Raw genomic sequence first — 22,410 nt, 5'->3', positions numbered from 1 at the left:
GCTAGTAATATTAGAAGTAAACATGGTTGTGATTTGTCTCATTTCAAGGGTGTGTGGCCGCATTCTTCATACTCTCACCAGAAACCACAATTGAGAATCTGGCAATGCAACAACAGTTTTCTATAGGCTGGTCTGCGGAAAGTACTGGCTACAGGCTTAAGGCTGCATTCAGACCAAATCCAGCACTAGGGTCGGGTAATCCTGCAGGTTGCATGTATGTGATTGGCCACTGCAGCATGACGTCGGGTCACGTTCTGGCAAAAGTTGATTCTGGTTCAACTTTTTGCTGGATGGCTGCTGCGTTTTTTTTTTTTTGTTTTTTTTTTGCTGAGTCCTATTTGGTCCCCACCCCGCAGCGTAAACGCACTGCCCCCATTCAAATGAATGGGAAGATTGCCATTTTTCACGCATTGCTGTATTTAGTCTGAACGCAGCCTAAAGGTGACCTGTGTGGAGTTTTCTTGAAAACAAACAAAAGCTATATTTACATTTAGTGGTGCTCGTTGAAACTTTGAGGTCTAACAGATACATGTTGAATGCATTTCCTTCCTCAATATTACACAGTTACAGAGCTGCACATTGCTATTTTTGTTTCTGTGTTACTGCCACCGACAAACTGATCAGTGGATTCGCGTGACGCGGGCACCAGGAATGTGTATCACATCGCTTACGTGCTCGTGCACAGTGAAGAAACTCTGCAGGATACCCTTTTTTAATGTGTGGTCACATCAGATTTCACTCAGAACAAGACATTTGCTTTTGGTTTTGAGTTGACCCCGCTTTCTTCAATTTGTGCCCAGTTCAGTCAGTTATAGTTAACTCTGACTAACAAAATCGTGAGGCTCTCCAAAGTCCTGCCAGTTAGAGAGATGAGATGAGACTGACTTCCCCCTTCAGGAAATGCTGATTGGTTATAGGACCGCACAGTGATTAATACAAGCAGCAGAGGTGGATGCTACTTAACGTCAGTGTCTTTGACAGAGGTTAATAACAGTGAAGTGTTTCATAAGTTGTGTCATTTACAAATTTATGGACTGTTGTTAACTTGCTATCCATGCTAGCCCCTTGCAGTTTATGCTTACAGCCTTACAGCCATGCTATTTTATGTCCTGCCTGTTTTTCACCACACCACACATTAAATTTCACCAGTTCAATCTGGTCTGACAGCACTATTACTGAGGCAGCTCTGACTCTAAGGTTGGTTTTTTTTTTTTAAGTTTTTGGTTTTTTGTGGACATTTTCACCTCTACTGGACAGTTTAGTATAGAGGCAGACAGGAAACCAGGGGGGGAGAAAGTATGACATGCATCTTAAGTCGCTCACTGGAATGGAGCCATGGACGTTTGCGGTTGTGTGGTATGCTCCATAAGCATTTGGCTACCAGGCTACCTCTGACTGTAGCGTTGAAGCTCGTCTGACATTTACATTTCAGGCATTTAGCTGACTCACTACTCCTGTTTGTGCAGCAGCGTGTTCAATGCGTCTGCAGTATGCTGTTTTGTATATTTTTCTGAATGTTGGATTTGCTAAAGATATGCCAACAAATGCAAAGTGGGGCAGTTGAACAAAAACAGGGAGTCAGTTGGACAGGTGTGAAAGAATTCATTTCTCTGATCTGATACAACCAAGATCCTTTTTTTTTTTTTTATTGTTTTGACTGTCTTGTTAATGTGTTTAAGTAAAGTTAAACTGGTTTCACAGCTTTCCAGTACATTTCACATGTGTATGGTCCAGAAAGACAAATCAGCTCAGTTCCTCTGAACACTTTTAATGTCCTGATTCATCATTGTATGTCAGCCCCTGAGGGAGTTTATGGTGAATTAGTGCTAAATGTTGGCAGTGGTGTCACCAACCTCCTTCTGATGTGTCACCACAGAACAAGAGTACTATTGTCTTATTATGAACATACCCTCTCTACTTAAAGTTTCTTCCAAGTTCTTAAACATTTTCAGTTTCTGGTGGGCAGCGAAATCCAATTTGCTGCAAACGAGAACATACAGAGTAAACATCTTCCAATTAATCAGACAGTCCGGTACAAAACATGAACTCTAACTGCCAACAAAATGCAGCCACTTTGGCTGGTAAACTGGTTAGTTTCAGGCCTGGTTGTGGCACCTGTTGCTGTTAACAGACAGTAAAGCTGTGGCCAATAATTTTGATGAGGAGCCCTGAAATGTTTCATTCCTCTTCTTTTTTTTAAATTTTGATTGTTATGCATGAAGGCAGCCGGCCTTTGTCTGATTCTGCTGAGACAAGAACATTATGTAATCATATACACAGTTTTCAATTTGAGGTATTAGAAATTGATACCCTCTATTTTAAGTCATTTTTTCCCCTCTTAGGATCAGGAGCTGTTGTGAGGAATGCAATCTGCTTTTTTTTTTGTAGATCAGGTGTGCTCTTTTGATCAAGGAATCAGGACTGACCAGCCCGGCTCGATTCATTAGCATTCCTTTAGCATATGCAGGAACCTTATTTAACACTTGCAAATGCAGCTCTGTTTGTTCCAAACTTTGGTTAGAATGGGACTGTTGAATGAAAGCCTCCTTCTCTTTGCACTTTTATATAACTTTGCAAATTAATACAGGAGCTTTCGGTCTGTGAAGGGTCATCTCAAACTTCAAATTGATTAATGAAAATCAGTAACACCCAGCCGCGGGGGGGTTATACATGCGGCTCTTTTTTTTGCCAGCTTTGAATTAAGTTGTGAATTTGAAGGACTCTGAAGTGTGTGTGTGAGATGTTTTGAAGCTGCTTGGCATTCCTGCAGCACAGTTTCACAGAGTCGGGGGTTGCAGTTTCAAAATTAGCATGGACACCTGACTAGTCTTCCCCATTTGTCCCTGCCTTGTGAATCTTGTCCTCTTTGTTTCGGGCCGTGAAGAGGCAGACCCCCACCTTCTGTCATCAGACACCCCGGGGCTGTTGGCAGTCGGGTTTTTACGAGGTGTTGGGACCCGACAAAGGTCGTGAACCTGGAAGGAGTGCTGATGCGTAAATGGGTAAAGTGGGTCTACAGTTGCAGGACTGACTGCTGCTTCTGAATGGGTGCTCACTTTGTTCATTCGAGCTCAGCTGATTGGTCGGCCTGTGGGAATGAGGTGTCTTCCTGTTTGGAGGTTTAGGCGAAAACTGATGCCTTTTGTTTGACCCACACCTTTTATAAACCAGATAAATGCTCCCACTCTTGCTACTGGTCCAATAGATCATGTTATTAAGTGTCTCTTTTCATTTTTGAGACATCCAACTCTTAAACCTCATTCTCAGTAATATCATGTAGCACAATTAGAGCTGCTACGATTGGTCGATCAACCAATTTTGATAATCTAATTTTAATAAAAGCTGTTTTGATAGTTGATTCATTTTTTTTGAGTCGTTTTTCAAAGAAAAACAATGAATATTTTCTGGTTTAGTCTTCTATGACAGTAAACTAAATATCTTTGAATTTTGGACTGTTGGTCTGGACAAAAGAAGACATTTGAGGTCTGCAGGCTTTGGGCTAATTGAGAAAATGCAGTACAGCAGCAGAAGCAGTACGAATTCATAATGTGCAGTCAAACAAAATCCAAACCCACAGATCTTTATTTTAACTTTATTTATTTCTCATGGAGATCCAAAGTGAATTTTGCAGAAATGTGCTTAAAATAGGCTAATGCACAAGGCATCTGTCCATTTGATGTGATTGTGCAGCCATAAAAAAAAATAATAACCTGGCGTCTTGGGTTTTAATATTTCACTCTCTGTTATTGTCAAAACCAAAACACACGTTAGTTTTACAGCAGTTACAGGATGTGTAAATGTTAAGTCACATTAACAAGTGCACAGGTGTGAATTATACCCACAAATTACTTTTGTGCTTGTTAGTGTTTGACTTGAAGCTTTATACTGGTATCAAAGTTGAGAACGTCAGAGCAGAGTAAACCGGGGGGTGGGTGGGTGGGAGGGTGTAGCAGCCTGAATTCTGTGGTATTTACTCTACTCCACCTTTAGCGCTACACATAACACACCCACCCGTCACGCACACACACACTCACTATGTCAGCTGTTTAAGATGAGCTCTTGTCTTAAAGTCTTCCAGCTCAAACCGCTTTTATCTATCTCAGGGTCGTGTCTGGACTCGGCGATAGTGGTCCATCCCTCCGTGCAGAATCGGCAGGGTGTGGACCGTTCAGGGTTGCATCAAGAGTGTGTGAAGATGATGGTGTGACTAGAGCTCCTGTAGCCAAAAGCGGGAGTTCAGTTTAGTTAGTGTCCGTGTTTGTAAAGCAGACAGAAAACTCCAAACAAAAGTATTTGGGGCGTTGGCTCGCTGCGACTCGGGGTTTGTTGCACTCTGAATGGAGTAACAGGCGATTCATTGTCAACCAGAAATAAAAAGGCTCCAGCTTGTTGAACAGGTGCATTGTTAGGAATATACAACAACCCTGATTATAAGACGACCCCCTCCTTTTTCCAAAAAAAAAAAAAAAAAAAAAAACCCAGCATTTTTGTTTTGCACATAAATTTTGATCTGAACGATAAATTTATATCCTGAGGAAACGTTCTATCAGTCGTAGTCATGACAGCAGTAAATATCTTGAATCATTAACATTAGACAGTTGTCATATCAAGCAGCTGTTCAGTCAAAACTCACAGCAACACACTGCAGCTGAAATTAGCTCCATGCAACCTGCAGAAAAGCATCAGATTTAGGAATTTTAGGAATTTTGGGTGCAGAGCCGAACAGTTTCGAGTTCAACATCAAGGCGTGAGACGTCAGGTGAGATTCGTTAAAGTCTGTGTCATGCTTTCCTTTTGTGACCTCTGCTTATTATGTTTATGTTTTCTGCGGCTCATTGTACGCAGGGAGACGCCTCCCGGCCCTCTGCTGTCTGAGCTTTTTACTCTGCAAGAGATGATGTCACCACACTAATCATGTGACGCCGGGGAGAGTCTTTGACGTGTGGGTGTGTGTGTGTGTGTGTGTGTGTGTGTGTGTGTGTGTGTGTGTGGGGCATGCAGGCAGGCGGTGTGCGCTCTGACTGTCGTTTCCTCCATATTTGGTTCTTGCAGACCGGCTTCCCTCCTCTGTCGTCACTCTGCTCTGCTGTGCATGTAAGACCATCAGACTGCATGTGGCCAGTAGATATTAAAGGTTGATAAAGTTTCACACTGATCAAATGTTACTTCAGATTTTGACTGTGAGAAATGACATTTTAAAGTGATTTTAAGGTGATATTCACATTCTTATTCCAGTTCCTGCTCCTGTAATGAGCACTTAAAGAATAAGACATGTTGGCGGTCTTCAGTGCCTTTTTGGGAACTGTGTTGAGTCTCGAATCCAGCGTTAAAAGACTTGCCAGTATTTTTTTTTTTTTATTCAGGGAGAAATTGAAATCCATCTTGAGATTTAACAAGTTTATAACAAGGATTTTCTCTGCTAGACGCTAGCTGCTGTGGGTGTTTGTGCTGCTTTTCTCCAACATAACTTTCCACGGTAATTGGGAAATCCCAGAATCCAACTTTTGAATCAAATAAGTAAATCTTTCAAATACGATGTAACCTCAGAATGATGATACAACGCATGTGGGAGTAGAAAAAACCTACTTTCCATAGCCAACAAAAAGTCCCAGCATCTGGCCGAGGACTGGGACGGTTTCCCAAAACTACCACTGTGTTTATCTAAGACTGCAGAGCCGACGTGGCACAAGGTTTATTTATAGGTTTCACCAGCGATACCCCGTGGGCTTTGGAGCAGGTATTGTCACTTGTGTGTGTGTGCTGCAGCACCCATGGGAATTTGTCTTTGGGCTCCACCTGAGGTGGTGTGTGTTCGGTTGTGTGTTTCTGAAAAGAGGAGGACTGTGTCTGGTGCAATTAGAGATAATAGTAAGTGGAAAGAAAGGGAGGCTGTCCAATGGTGGAGACGTTGGACAGTGATACAAAGTTTATGTAAAAGTTGCAGTAATTTACCCTTAAAATCCCTGCGGCTGCTGTTTTTGTTTTAATCAGTAAAGTGTTTTGAATTCATAAAACAATCAGATACAGAGCCCTACACAGCTGAATTAATTGAACTCACAATATTGGAGAGACAGCAGGAGAGATGATGTGAACTGGCGGGGGTTGGTGATAGTTAATGTTAATGGTTGCCTCTGGCAGTCTGGCGTGCACAGCAGGCTGCAACAACTGACTCCTGAGTGCTGTGAAGAAAGACGTCGGGGATAAACGCAGCGGACAGACAAAGTGAAATGTGAATGAATTGTGAGGAGAGGAGAGAGGGTGACGGTGGACTCGAGAGAGGTAGAGGAGTCACTACATGCTAATGTGTGTTGGGTAAAGTGATGATGAGGGGAAAAGCAGTTAATGGATGAATGCAGTGTTATGTTATGAGTCAGTCTTGTAAGCTCCTGAGTCACTGTTATGTTAATTATATAGTGTTATGATGTTGGATGTCTTTGCTAAACATGGTCAAAGTTCCAAAACTTGAGGTTAATGTATGTAGAGCTGCTCCCTGCAAGTCAAAATCCAGGGCTTCAACCCACTTTTCCACAAAGATGCCCACAAACAGCAGTCTGTTATGTAGCCTTTGTTGCTAAGGTTTTTCCATATTTTGTTCATGTTGTCCACTTGCAAATTTCTGATTGGATTCAGTTCAGTTCTATTTATATAGCGCCAAATCATAACAAAAGTTATCTCAGGGCACTTTTCACATAGAGCAGGTCAACACTGTATTTGAGAAGTTGACATTTCGAGTAAAGACTGAAGACAAAGTAGTGAAAACTTACCACATTATGATTTGTTTCATGGTTTGTTGATGTAGCCTCCTGAGTGGCTTGAAGTCTGCCGTGATGTAGCTTCTGGCAGTGGACCAATCAGAACAGAGTGGGCTCATCGGGGCCTTAAAGAGACAGGAGCTAAAACGGCCTGTTTCAGACAGAGGCTGAACTGAGGGGCTGCGTAAAGGGCCAGTGTAAGATAAACAAGGAGTTTTTTGAACTGAAAATCATGCAAAGACCTTCCAGTAGAGCAGCTCTGGAAGCACCTTCCAGAACAAAAATGTAGACCTGGAAATGTGCATGATATGTCCTCTTTAAAGTCAGCAGTTTTACAAGGTCTGTAACATTTCTAACGTTTCCAGGACTTTCAACTGTTTGCATTTGGTCCGGTTTGGTCCAAAACATGTTTAGCTTAGTTTAGCATAAAGACAGGAAGTAGGGGTCAACAGTTAGCTTAGCTCTTAGCCACTCTAGTCAAACCTGCTCTTCAAAAATGGACTTAATTGTATCTGTAAATACAAAATGAGACCTTGTGATTTATAAAGCGGTTAGCGTCCACTAGCTGTCAACAGTTGGACCTGGTGGCTACATGCTACATCTCAGAAGTCCTGTCCACATAGCTTTTGGACATTTAACTTACGCAAAAAAACAAACAAACAAAAAAACCCTGGTAATTCTTAGATATATATGAGGCTAGGCTAGCCTTTTGGCTAATACAATAAATTATATAAATAAAAGCTGTCGCAAACATATTTATTTCCTGGTTTGATTGACATTGACTGGCAATCTTTTGTTAAGCTAGGTTCAACATATCAAACAGCCCTCTACTGAATACACAGATTAAATTGATATCTGTCTTGTCATCTAACTCCTGGGAAGAATATAAGCAGGTGTATTTCCTAAAATGTGTAGAAATGTTCCTACAAAAAGTTCAGTATTCACTTCTTTGCCCCCCTCACTTTATAAGCTGGCTGTTCTTTTATCATCTGATCTTGTCATCGCTTGTTTGGTGAAGCAAACACAACACACCTCAAAATGTTGTGTTAGGACCATGTTTGTTATGTACACCGCTGTTGTGTCTGTGTGACAGATTGTATTTCAGGTACAGTTGATCCATCTCAATCCTGCTGTTTGTTTTGTTTATTCAAAATTGCTCGGGAGTGACACAGTTGCAGGTCAAACAAGAAGGTCACATTTGTCTGTGACTGGTGAACTGCAGCAAGTGTGGGGAAACTGTGTGTATTTTTTGACTTTTTTTGAAAGTTTAATTTAGAGCTGAATCATGTTCTCTCTGGTGATGTTTCAGGTGGTTGTATACCTTCGTAGCGTTACCCTGCAAAGCTTCAAATATGAAAAACAATTTTGATTTCATATGAGTGTTTGTGTCAGAAGGATTAATGAATTATCTCCCTTGATTCTGATTAATTTTGTTCTCATTTGCTGATGAAATTAAGGGATAAATTAGGAGCACTTGGTTTGATTAAACTGATCTTGCTATTGCAAATACAGCGAAATCATCAGCAATCCTGTCCCCGTTTGTCTTCGCTTATTCTTTCTCCTTTGTTTGTTTTATTATTCTGCCATCTGTCTTTAACACACACACACACACACACCTGACCCGACCTTGAGTTTTAGAGAGTATAACACTTTTATCAGCGCTCTTGTACAGTTGAGCACATAATGCTTAGATAACACCCAGCCCTCTCTCCCACCTGTCGAGTCAGACTGTTCTCAAGGTGCTTTCACGCTTGCAGTGCTGTTTTTTGAGCAAATAAAAAAACTCATGAAATGAAGATCTGGAGAGAAAATTTGTGATTTGGTTTGAGATGTAGTTTACTTTGTCATTTACTGATGTGCAATTGTGATGTTAGAATTTTGTCATCTCTGTAAAATAACTCGATTGGCTGTTTTTTCTATTTATCAGGATGAAATCGGTGAATTTTCAGTTTCTTGGACAGAGACTTGTTTGATTCTGGACAAAATGAGAATAACATCTGACTCCAAACTTCAATTAATAAGGAAATTCGTATTTCATGTCCTAGTATTCGTTATTAAAACTGATCAGGGCTTTTTTAAAGATTGAATTAATTAGCGCAGCAAAAATTCGACAATTAGATCGAAAGACAATTGGATCATCATTTTGATAATCGATTAAGGGTTTCAGTCATTTTTCAAGCAAAAATGCTAAATGCTCTTTGCTTCCAGCTTCTCAAATGTGACAATTTTCTGTTTTCCTTTGTAATATATGACAGTAAATTGAACATCTTAAGGTTTTGGACTGTTTGTCAGACAAAAGTGATAAATTGAAGATATCGCCGCGGCCTCTGAGAAACCGTGATTGCTTTTTTTTTCACTATAACAGTTGCAGCCCGTGGATGAATTCACTACACATGTTGTAGCAGTCTGGAAGTTTGGGTTTGACCAGTTGCTACTCCAGTATATCCTGGATCATCAGGAAGTTGAGCCCAGGGAGCAGGGACTTTTTTCGGGGGGCAGGAGTGACGTCCCAGTAACCCGAATCTAAAACTAGGCTCTTAGTTCCTGTAAGGCATTAAAACCCTAAAGAAGCAGACGTGTAGAAAAGAGCGTCTTGTCTGGATTCACTGCTGACAGTGTGACCGCCTGAGGAAGAGCGGCTTATAGTTCGGCAGACGCCCTGGCCCTGGGAGACTCTCCTCTGACCTTAAACTATCATCTGATATCACCTGATATGCGGTGAACACTGAGCAGCCCTGTGAGCAACTCTTGACTGATGCCCACATGCCTGTAGTAGAAGGATCGTAGCGCCCCTCGCTCAGCTGATCAGGAGGACGCGGCTCAGCTCGACAAACGTGCTGTTTTCAATGAATAGCCACAGTCTGTCCACTCGTTTTAGCGGATAATAAACAACAAAATTCAATTTCAAGCCAGATACAGTTTTAGGAAAAAGGAAACAAGTCAGGTTTGATGCACAAAGTTCTGTATTAGTTTCCCCGAATGCCTGAAGTGGTTTTAAAGGATCTGTCACCAGGTTAGTGAGCAGACTTTATTTGGTAACTAGTTGATTAATAAATGTACACAACAGTATATGCTGCCAATTAATTCATTATCTATTAATGTCAGAAAAAAGCTTTTGTTTTTATATTATTTCTGGTTACAAAACTCATTATCGATTTAATCTGCTGATATTTTCTCAATCGTTTTATCTATAAATGTCAGAAAATACTCAAATTATAGTAAAGTTATAATTTTTTAGAGCCCATGATGACGTCTTCAAATGTTTTGTGTGATAAATAGTCCAAAATCCAAAGATATTTTTTATAGTTTACTATCATGTTTGATACAGAAAAGCTGCAACCAGGAAATGTTTGGTGTTTCTGCTTAAAACATGACAAACTTATTATTATTAACTTATTTGATTATCAAAATAGTGGCCGATTAATTTTCTGTGGATGAACCGATTGTTCCAGCTCTGCACTTGCGTTCTCTACACAGTAAAATGCAGATTTTACTGTTAAAATGAATGCAGTATATGATGAAAAAGTGTTACTGCTGCATTCATGTGAGGAGACTCTTCTCAAGTCATATGAACATAATATAGAAACATTTTCCTCCTGAGAGTCACTCTAAAGCAGTTTGAGAGCTGGAGTCCTGAGTCATGGTGACGAGGCATTGAGACTCCTGAGGAAGTGTTTCATCAGTTGTCCCACTTCCTGTGATAAGCATTAAAAAAAAAAAAAAAAAAAAAAAAGAAAGAAAAGCTTCAGAGGAAATCCTGCAGTGATACTGACCAGAAAGTGCGTTTTAACACTTTGCTGGAAAGATCTGATGGTCTCATGTAAATCTGCATCCCAGTGTTTGTCTCTGCCTGTGAAACATGCTCTGTCATGCACAGTAAGCAGTGTGACTTTTTTTTTTTTTTTTTTTAAAGAGATCAACTTTCAGGCTACTGTTGCTCACACATTGAGTTCATACTAAGCAGATAAGAGCGGATAAATACTTGAGGAATTCACGCTGATTCCTTGACTTAGTTTAGCACAAAGTTGTTGCCCAGTTTCTAGAGCAAGCTGCTGAAAGGGGACAAGGAGTTTTTGTATGAAATGTACACACTGTACACTGATGTTAACAAATGCCTGATTAGCTCTTGCCTGTAATGCATAAGTTACTGGATGTATATCTCTGCCATGGAGGTTATTTTCTCTTTCATGTTTGTTTGTTAATGAGGACATATCATGCTATGTGGTTTTTCTGTTATTTACTGTTTTAATGCTGGATATCCATATTAAACAGGATCTAAGTTCCATAACATGAGGTGAATGTATGTAAATGCTTCCTGAAAGTCAAAAGCCAGGGCTTCAACCTGCTGTGAACGCTTCCTTTACATTGTTACCTCTACTTCCTCCTCGTGATGATGTCAGATTGTTCGCTAAAGGTTTTTCCACGGGTTGTTCACGTCTCACGTCACGTTTGCATACTTTGGCTTGAACATGCACAGATGTGTTTGGGAAGTTTCCATTTCGAGCAAAGAATGAGGAAAAAGAAATCCTACTACTACTACTTGTTCATGTAGCCTCCCGAGCCGGAGGAAGTCTCAGACAGGAAGAGACAGGAGCTGAAACGGCCTGTTTCAGACAGAGGCTGAACTGAGGGGCTGCATAAAACGCCAGATAAGATAAATAAAGAGGTTTTTTTTTAAACTGTTAATCATGCAAAGATATTCCAGTACAGCCCCAGAATAAAAATATAGATCTGGAAATGTGCTTAATACGCCCCCTTTAACTGAATGAAAAATCATAAAAATAACGGAGGCGGGTGGACCGAACACAAGCCAAAGAACAAATGGCCAGTTTTTTGCCACAAATCCTGTTTTTATTTTAAGGGATTTTATTAAATTGGTAATTTTTTTGAACATTTTTGTAGTTTTTGTGAACTATTGCTCTTATTCAGGCCAATCAGGCCATGATTCTCCGTTATATTATGTATTTTGATGCACATGTTGGAGATATTGTTGAGTATTGTACAGGTTCTGTCCTGTGGAGAACTTGTTGCTGGTTTGTTGTTAGTGAAACAAACCTTTTTTTTTTTTTTTTTTTTAAAAAAACACTGATGTACACTGATGTGATTCATATTCCTCTACAGGATTTTAACTGATAGACAGTCACCTATCCAGACGAGTTTATATTTATCTTAATCTAGCAGCTGATGTTTGGAATTAAAGTGAATGTTTGGGACTTTAAACAGGATCCTCATTCTGGGTTGAATCAGACTGACAATGTCTTTAATTTCAGTTTACTTCAGTTTGAGAAATCCTCGTGTTCCCGTCCGGCGTTACTAATTTTTTTTTTTTTTTTTTTTTTTTGGGCAGCTTCACGTGATGTCATCAGCCACGATTAGGATAAGCAGCAGACTGTTGAAGCAACATTACGCCTGTTGAATGTGAGATGTTGATTTACTACCGAAACAGCAGTTCTCCCCCATCACCCTCTGGATTTAAGAAGCTTTTATTTAACAGCAAAATGTAGGCATGTTTAGAAGTTAAGCTGCCAGCTTCACAAAGCAAACGTTCCTGTGTTGAATTAGCTCGCAGCGGCTTGTTTATGAAAATATCGTGTTGACCGACGACACACAGAGACAACTGCTCATGCTATAGATAAAGAGACATTTCTTCAAATCTACCTTTCTGGACTGACTGAAAGGCAAAATTTAATGCAAATTAGATTTAATGCACCACTTCATTCATTCTAATCATTTTATTACCTGTTAATATGACTCAGGCTGACTTTATAGACTGTTTTGACTCATGTTCATAGCTGCGGGGAGCCTAAATCTGCAACCTCGCTGCTCCGCTGTCACTGGAGAAAATCTATAAATAAGTTGTAAATGAATAAGTACAGTATGCATTTGTTTAAAGAAAGCATAAGGTACAAACATTTAACTGTTGCTGTCCATCTCAGCTGCTGTTTTGTTACATATTGTCTCGATTCCTTTCTGTTATTGTTACTACGGCATCATCTGAGGAACCGACATCTTGCTTTTTTCAGGTTTATGGTGTGTTTAGTGCTTCGGGGAAGACGCTGTGGTCTTGTCAAATGATTATGATACTGTATTATCCAATTTTTATGTCGAACAAACGTGTTAGTGGTGATAGAGGACACCACACCCTCGACCCATTGTGGGCTCAGGTTGCACGATCGTTGTCGGATTTGATTTCCTGTTTGATTCTTCTTCGCACCTCATACTGTGTACCATCGAACAGAGGATAAATTTCCCTCGAAATCATGTTTAGGCCACAAAGAGTCGGTTGTCCGCCGGAGGAGGACACATGGCTGTGACACAGTTTAGCAGACGAAATGAAACAAAGGTCATGATTGTAGCACCAGAAGCTGTCGGATCTCTTACACCATCTCTCAAAATCATGACTCCAAACTAAATAAACAGTTAAAGTTTAAAGTTCACACAATGTTTCAATATAAGAAAACACCCCATTTCACATTTCAGGGACATGAGACTACAGCTGCAACTGATAAATATTTTCATAATTCATTTTCATATTAATTAAACTGCTTTAGAGCTAATAGATAAATTGACAGAAACTTATTTGACAAGTTGTTTTTTTTTTTTTTTTTGAAGGAAAAATGCCAAATATTTGCTGGTTGCAGCTTCTCAAATGTGAGGATTTGAAACTTATATGTGTCGTACATGATAGTAAACTGAATATCTTTTGGGTTTTGGATTGTTGATCAGACAAATAAGATATTTGAAGACATCAACCTTTGGCTCTAAGACATTTATAACGGACATTTTTCACTGTTTTCTGACAATTTATAGACTTAAATGGTTCATTGAGAAAATAATCTGTTAAACATTTGGTGTATAACATCAGAAAACAGTTAGAAATCCAAAGTGATATCTTTAAATGTCTTGTTTTGTCCGACCAACAGTCCAAAACTACAAAATAAAAAATTTACTGTAATGTTAAATAGCAGCAAATTTTAACATTTCAGAAGTTTAAACAAGTGGAGGATTAATTGTCATTTTTTTTAGCTTTTTAAAAATATGAATATTTCAATATTAAAATTCAATTTCTGGTCAGTAGACTGTTGTTTTAGCAAGAGAAAGAGTCTGTATCCATTCTAGCATGTTTTTGCTTTGGGCGTATTTTTGTTCTTTTTCAAACACGTCTAAAATTACAACAAAAACTGAGATTCAAGACCAACCAGGATTAGAAGAGCAGCTGTCAGTGGGAGGAAAGCTCTCCTGCTGCTGTTAAGGTGACAGTTTGTGTCTCGTTAGGTTTTAATCAGTGACTCTGTGTACATTTCTACATCGGGACTGTACTGTGCATGTATGTGAAGGGGGGGGGGGGGGGGGGGGGGGGGGGGTTTACTCCCGCTTTAGAGCCTTATTTTCCGTACTCTTGTACAATGCTTCTTTTTTTCCTTCCTGACCTTTTGTGTGATTGTACAGTCATGCTCTCCGAAAACGTGACCTCCGGTCGGTCACAGTTTTTGCCTGAAGGGATTGTAAGTCTGTAAGTAAGAGCAACAATACAGTATAGATGCTGAATTTGCACTAATCTCCACACGTGGTCTTTTCATTACGCTCATTAACAGGGCAGAGAAGTAAAAAAGCCTTTGACCCATGTGCGCTTTATGTTGTTTCAAAGTAAATGTCATTACATCAGTTGGTCAAACTTTATCAGAAACGATTCTTACAGCATCAGCAGCAGTACGTAGCAATCAGCATCTTTACCCAGTCTGAGCGTTGTTATTTCCTTCTTAATGTCTAGTCTCAGGAATGTGAAGAATTGTTGTACCTCAACATAAGCTGATGAGGAAACTGCTGAGTCCTGCTCCACATAAACTGTTAAAAAAGTTGTGTTTCTGCAGTAGAGACACCTTTTTGCTTAACTGATACACATGCATAATATAGATATTAAACCGCTTATTTCACACCATTCAACATTCACCACGTTAGTAGACGTGTGTAGGACTCGAGCTGCAGCTAATGATGATTTTCATTAGCGATTAATCTGCTAATTATTTACCCGATTTAATTGTTTAGTCGATAAAATGTCAGGTAATAGTGAAAAATGCACGTTTATAATTTCCCACAATCCAAGTAAACTTCATCAAACGTCTTTTTATTTTTCGAACGACAGTTTAAAACCCCAAAATATTCAGTTTACAATGATACGAAACAGGAAAAAAAGCAGAAAATCTTTGCATGTGAGAAGCTGGAAACAGATGTTTGGCATGTTATTATCTTAATGACAATAAATGTAATAGTGAATAAAATACATGAGTGCAAGATATTTCTGTTTCACTGTTTCTGGCTTGATGGTTGTATCCACTCTACACGTGATCCGACAGGAAACAGACGTATTTAATAAGGATAATATTAGTAGATTTAGATTAGTAAGAGAATACGTTTGGTTTATTTCCATGTTCCTGGTTTGCTGTACAAATATATAAAATCTCTTGTCTTTTATTTCATGCTCATGAATACATTTTTAAACCAGAAACCCTGATACGCCGCTGCTCTCGGTGTCGTCAGCGACGTAGCCCACCAAAGGATTTTATTCCCTTCTCTCTGTCTCTTTCTGGCGTCGTCCCTCGACATGATCATCCTTAAGGAGCTTACTTAGATTTGCTCTTCGGTGTTAATGGCTCGGCGAAGTCCCCGTGAGCCGATTTCACTCCCATCTTATCACAGTGTGATGACACTGCAGCCAAAGACGGCAAGAGGCGAGATCTCTGACTTCAGGACTCGATGCCAGGTCGGCACGACGAAGTGAGCCTGGCTCCGCTGTCGGTATGTTTCTAGTGATGCTCCTGACCAGGCGAGAGTAAAAGGAAAAAAAAAAAACATCTGCCATGTTTGTGCAGAAATTATTACTTGATTCATATTTGTGATGATCTGCTTTTTGTTTATCATTGTAAGTTAAATATCTTTGGTTTTTGGAGCGTTTGTTGGACAAAAGAAGCAATTTGTTGACGTCACTTTGGACTCTCGGACTTTTCTGACATTTCATCGACGAGATAATCAATTTATTACTTGCTCTACATCATTCTTTAATCGGCTTGACTCAGTGACCAAACTGATAACTTCCTCTTTTGTCTGAACTGGTGTGTTTCTTCATGAGTTTCCCAGTTTTTTACTCTTGTCCAGCGTCCAATGTGGTGAAGCTGGTTGTCACACTCACTGACCCTGTTTAACCGTCTTTCCACTTCCTGTTTCCCCCCCCGTGTATTATGAATCAATGTGCTCCAGTTCTGATCATATATCCCAGCGGTTTGCAGTTTCTTTGTTTTGTTCTGTTGAAGCGACCTGTTGTTACTGCTGCTGCTCTACCTGGTTCACAACAATGACGAGGCAGAAAAATGATGGTATTGGTTTCTCGTTGCAGCTGTTTCGCTTTTAGTTGATCTAAAATTGATGCCAAAAGCAGCACATTAAGCAAAGGAGACCTGGGAAAACAGCCAAAGAAAGCCAGATGATTTATTGAGAACCTACCTGCCAAAGGTAGATAAGGCAAGTAATGGAGGAGTTAACGAAACCACAGAAAACAGGCCAATTAAAGTGAAACAAGTGAGTACCAGCAAGAGATGAGACACTGAGACAGAAAAACCAGCTCTTCTGCGTTTGATCTAGTGCTAGTTTTGTCTGTTCTGATTTTTTTTTTTTTTTTGTCCACAAGCTTTTCATCTTTTCTTAAGACAAAAATTAAATTAATTTCAAATGAGTATCTGTTGTTTTTCTGTCTTTCCTCTTCACACATTTCTGCTGCTGCTGCTGCCAAATGGTTTTTTAGTCGATCTGTGTTCATGTGAGCAGAGCCGGTTGTAACGTCAACCATCTTAACATGTTTCCACAGAGTCTACCGGCCCCGCCAAGGTGGTGAGAGCAGGGAACCCACCCAAATCCAGACGTGGAGGAAAGGTAATATTCTGTGTGTGTGTGTGTGTGTGTCTGTACACCTGTATGAGAAAGTGCTTTGCATCTGTGCAGAGATCACAGCGAGACAAAAAGCCCAAAATATCATCTCATTGTTTTTACAAACTACTGGATATCAAGCAAATACAAGTGTAACTGTAGAGGCTGAAAACTGAAGACAGAATAAACTAGAAAGAAAAAAAAAAGTGATGAACAGTTCAGCAGCAACCCAATTAAGAGTTTAAAAGTAAGGAGGATTTAAAGTAATACTAGTAGTACTTCAGCAGCTTCAGAGTAGAGCTGCAATGATCAGTCGATATAAGATATTCAGTTATTATCATGTGTGACGCAGAAAAGCCTCAAATCCCCACGTTTGAGAAGCTGCAACCAGCAAATGTTAAAATAACTTCAACGATTACTGAATTATCAAAATAGTTGTCATTTAATTTTTTGTTGATCGACTAATCATCACAACTCTTTATCTTTTGGGTTGTGGACTGTTGGACTGGACAGAACAAGACATTTTAGGTTGCATCTTGGACTCTGGGAAACAGTGATCGACATTTTTCAACAATTTACTGCCATTTTTATAGATCAAAAAGTTAATTAGTTGCAGCCCTACGTCACCTTCAAATGTGTTTTAAGATCACTGTGATAAAGAATTTGTTTAGAGACAGTAACATATGTAAAAAAAAAAAAAAAAATTAACATTTAATAGGCAATTAACAAGAGATTAACAGTTTCATTGAGGAACTGTTTGGTCCTTTATGAGATGTTTTATTCATTAAAGATGTGAAGGTTTAGCTTAAAGTCTGTTGGTTGATGCACAAATATGTCAAGGGTTCTTAAACAACAACAAAACTGAATGTTTTTTTCTATTTATTCATATTAAGCTTGAATATAATAACGTTTAATTTGAGCATCTTTTTAGAAGAATGTAAATAATTTTTTTTACCTGAAGACAGGCAGAGGAGGTTGTAGTAGTAGAGTAGAGTAGTTTTCTCCACCCTGTTAGTGTCTGCAGGGCTTCCTTTGGGCAGCGTGAAGCCCCGACAGGCTCGACCAATCAGAGGCAGCCGAATCCCAGGACAACAAAATATCACTCAACACACTGTAATAAGTGAAGGCTGCACAGATGAGCGTAGCTGCATTTTGATCAACTCCTTCTTTTTCTTAGAGGACGACACTCGTAGAGATTTTAAAGAGTCAAACTGAAACTGTTTTTATTGTCTTTTTTTATTGAGACATCTGTTAACGGAGAAGACTTTGTTTGCTTTCCTGCACATATCCATTGATACGTCTTTTAACAATGATGCTTTATTTGACCAAAGTGGGCTGATGCAAGAAGGAATTTGTCCTCAGTGGAAATTATGCCTTTGCTCTGCATATTTGTAAAATCGATAGGTGAACTAGGACTTCCTGTGTTTTTTGGCTGAGTCACGGTTCCTGACTCTCCTCACTAATGTGTTGATTTTTCAGATGAGCAGATAATCAATGTTGATCTCTGTCTGTAGGTTTTTTTTTAAAAGAACAAACTGATGTTCAGCTTTAAAGTTTCTGTGCTGGATTTATCACCATGTGGACTATTTTTTTTTTTTTTTTTTTTAAACAACTTTAGAAATTATGAATGGATCACATTGCGGCTAATATACCAATTGAGCAAATGAGCCTTTATTTGATGTAATTATAGACATCCTAGGCAAACAGAACATCTCCATTAGAGAGCTTCGGTGCAGGCATGTGTGGTCAGAGCTCTGGTATTTATCTGTCATGCCTGAAGCTGTGTGTAGTAACCTCCCTTCACACTTCCTGGAATGCAAATGTGAGTTCGTGGTGAGCCAATGGCGAGGCAGATAAAACAGACAAACTCTCCTCAAAGCGTTTCATTCACAACTTCCCACCTTTTTTAATGGCAGACACTCCTACAGTCCAGTACACCACGGCTGTTAACGACACTTTGGCCACAAACTTTTATAACACCCTTTTGCGTAAAGTGCAGTGTTGCAGAAATAAAAAGACAGAAATTGACAAATTACGGGCAACATATGGTTAAAGATGAAGAAGAGCAGGTAGTTTGTTCACGGAAGGAAAGTTACAAAAGCAATAAAAGAAAAGAAATTGTCTTTTTTTTTTTTTTTAAGCTTTCGTCACAGGATCTTACAGCTGCGACAAGCGGTTGAAATTGAGGAAAAGTACTCGAGAGCAGTGCAGATGTGCCCAGTTGTTTGTGTACTTATGTTAAGTATATTTAATCTTTTTGACAACATGGACAGAGCAGCTCACCTTCTGTTTGTTTCTAACAGTTAAAAGGTTTTTACCCTGCAGGTGTTTATAAATGTTAGCAGTGTCACTGCATGAGAGGAAGAAAGGTCAACACTAAGACGTCACACAAACATTTGAAGTTGATTTTTACAGGATGTTTGTTATTGATTTGAGTACATGGTGTAGTTGATCAACAGATTAAGATTGATCTCCAACTATTTTGATCATTGATTAAGTGTTTTGAGTTTTTTTTTTTAAGAAAAAGAAATTTTCTCTGGTTCCAGCTTCTTAAATGTTAATATTTATAATTTATTTTAATCCTCTATGAAAGTAAACTGTATATATTTGGGTTGTGGACTGTTTGTCAGGACAAAACAAGACATTTTTCACCATTTCAGACATTTTATGGACCAAATGACTAATCAATTGTTCAAAAAAGATAATTGAGATTACTTGATAATGAAAATAATCGTTAGTTGCAGCCCTAGAGTTATACTTACACATAATCTGCTTATTCAGCTGTTTTTATTTTATTTATTTGTTGCTCAGGTTGGAGATTTTGGCGACGCCAACAGCTGGCCGACTCCAGGGGAGATTGCAACTAAAGACATGCAGGTAGGTGTTTTCTTACTCGTTTGAAAAACATGTCAAAAGAGTCACAGGTTGGTGGACGTATAGAGGACACACTGATGAGATCAGGGTGGTGTCTTTCATCCAGAACTCTGTTAGGGACTTGGACCACTGTCAGACTTGCATTTTTATCTTTCTATTAGCTGGTCAGGCTACACCTGCTAACAACAAGTTCATTACACAACAATGTAACTGTCTATAACAGTAAATGTTGGCTGCAGAAAGATGGTACAGTGATGTCATTCTAACCAGACACTTTGATAAATGTAGGAATCAATTCTTTCTACTAGAATAGTTGAGATCTGACCATGTCGGCAACTCGATAGAACCTCTGGACCTGGTAGTGAGTCATTATTTTGCTCATAGTCGAGGTGTGAGTGTAAATGCCTCGCTCTCAGTACGAAGACTTTGTGGCTCAAAAAACAATCCTTTAACAATCCTTGTTTGGCTCATTTTCTTGCAGGTGTCTGTACTACTTCTGCTTGTTTCTTTTTGGAAGAACAATTACCACAATGTATTATTTTTGAAAATTAGCGAGTGGTTAAGTGTCTTTTTGCTTACATAAACCATGTGAGAGCTCGCCTCACGTCAGCTTGGTTGCTGTTGAATGTAAATGACAGAGTTGTCTGAATGTCCCAGTTAAATTTTTTACAGATTTTAAACAGATCATATAATTGTTTTTAAGCTTATCACCGTAAACAGTCTGAAACTAGACCCCCAGGGTTTTTGGGGGCTGTGAAGCAGCTCATCCTGTCTGTGAAGCTAACGTTAGCTTAATCAGCTTAAATGTAGAGATCTCAGCAGTGAGTAACACCAACTTAATGCTAACTTGACTCAATTAGATGTTAGAAGTCGAATCAAAACATCGTCAGACATGACTCACAAGCAGTTTTATGGGTAATCATTAAATAAATGAGCCAAAAATTCTGTTTTAAAACAGAGAACTGACTGATTCTGTTTGTTTAGAATAAATTTGAGATAATGTTAACACTGTTTACACCTTAAGTACCAGCATCTAGTTTAATATAGAAATCTCCATATTGGTCAGAAAAATTACAATTCATTCTTTTTATCCTCAAATTTTCAGCCCTACCAATAAAATGTGACAGTGTTATATGTAGGATTTGGTGTTTTCATGCATTATTGTGTTAAAACAAGAGCTGTGGCGGTATGATATCAGTAAAAAATCATAAGTAATAACTCCAAGCAGGTAGAGGCAGACAGGAATATGTTTCCATCCGAGGCGGTACTCAGATATCAGTGAACAGAAAGGTTTAAAAGGCTTAATTTTTATAAAAAGAGCACCTTAGCTTCAAGTTACAACTTATAATATACATCAACCGATCAGGACGAGCAGCTCAGCCCGACCGTGTTGAATGAAGATGTTTCAGTTCGGTCGTGAATCTGATTGGATGAGCGGACGGGGGCACCTCCCTCTCTGCCACACTCTGCTGCAGTTGGTTGTGTGTAGTTTTCTACAATAGGTATTTATTTTAGTGGTTGTGGCTGTAATTACACAGCAGCTAAACAGCACGTCCAGACAGAGCAGTCTGTTGCTCCTGGCCCGACTTTGTGTCCTCAGGACTGCGTGTTTCCTTTTTTTTTTTTTTTTTTTTCCCCTCTACGGTTAGTGTTAGTCCAGGCTCACCACCATGGCAGGACCTCTTAGACACTGTGGAGACGAAAAAGATAGCTGGCCTTAAAACTTTCTTACTCTGAAATCAATCCTGTCTCTTCAGTAGCCATGAAAAATTTGAGTAAGACGATCAGAAACAGGGGAGGAAGAAATATCCTTTCTCAGAGCTGTAGGATTATAACTGTAAGAATAATTTCTGTTTAACTGAGACCCAATTAAATACCTTCAAAACTTGATAACATATATTTTTTTATCAGCTCTTGTTGTGAATCAAATCTATGTATGAGAATTAATAAATCAATTTATCTCTCTGCCATTGATAATTATAGATAAATTAGCAACAAGTCCAACCTCAACTTCATCTTAGTTGTCTATGGAACCATTAACCTCAAATAATTAGACAATTAATTAGTTGAGTGACAGAAAACCAATCGGCAACCATTTTAATAATTGATTAATCGCTTAAAACATTTAGATGAAACGATTTTCTGGTTCCATCTTCTCAAATTTGAGGATTTTCAGCTTTTCTCGATTCGGTGTCATTGCAAACTGATTATATTTGAGGTTTTGGTTTGTTAGACAGGCAAATAAAATTGTTATGGACATTTGTTGGTACATTGAGATGGATATTTGTCCCTTTTTCTGACTTTTTATGGAGAAGGAACCTTATTCTTATGTAATAAGATGTAACATTAAAGAACTTGAGATTGAGTTATATAATGTCTCCGCCTTAAACACCAACACCTGTCGCATACAAGCAACAAACTCCGCTCAAGTGTCCATACAACATTTAACTATGCATCCAGCATACTGACACCCGCCTCCCCACCCCAATACTTAAACTCTGGTCCCCTATAGCTATTGGTACCACAGTGGATGCATCTAATTCGTGTCGTCTTACAGTAGCAGCCAGTAGTCAATCACCCCTCAGAGCCAATTTCTATTTCTGATCTCTGGACGATAGTTGGTCCCCTGCAAAGCGACCCCGGTAACCTCCCCTAATTTAGGCAGCCAGGTATGCGTGAACATGAGGGAGAGTGTGTGCGTGTCCCCGAGTAGGAAAATGTGGGTCACATCATCAGAGCCAGGAATAACCGGAGTGTCTGGTGGCAGAAATCGAGGGCAGGAGGGGTCAAGTTTGGAGAAGACGGCCAAACCCTGGGAAGGGATGTCCTTTTAGGGATCCCCCTTTTATAAACCACCCCTGGATCT

The 22,410-nt window shown here is 39.3% G+C and overlaps 1 protein-coding gene across 2 annotated transcripts in view; it reads left to right on the top strand.

Annotated features, from left to right (window-relative positions):
• larp1 (La ribonucleoprotein 1, translational regulator) overlaps positions 1-22,410 on the top strand; it is a 58,088-nt gene that overhangs the window by 4,597 nt on the left and 31,081 nt on the right. For both annotated transcript variants that reach the window (XM_044370049.1, XM_044370048.1), the window contains exons 2-3: positions 16,612-16,676; positions 19,482-19,547. In XM_044370049.1, coding sequence (XP_044225984.1) covers positions 16,612-16,676; positions 19,482-19,547 — 131 coding nt within the window. The remainder of the gene's footprint in view (positions 1-16,611; positions 16,677-19,481; positions 19,548-22,410) is intronic.

The sequence above is a fragment of the Thunnus albacares genome, chromosome 13 (assembly GCF_914725855.1).
Source record: "Thunnus albacares chromosome 13, fThuAlb1.1, whole genome shotgun sequence".
Classification (NCBI taxonomy): Eukaryota; Metazoa; Chordata; class Actinopteri; order Scombriformes; family Scombridae; genus Thunnus; species Thunnus albacares.
Note: the sequence above shows the minus strand (reverse complement) of the source record. Positions and strands in the feature narration are given on the sequence as shown.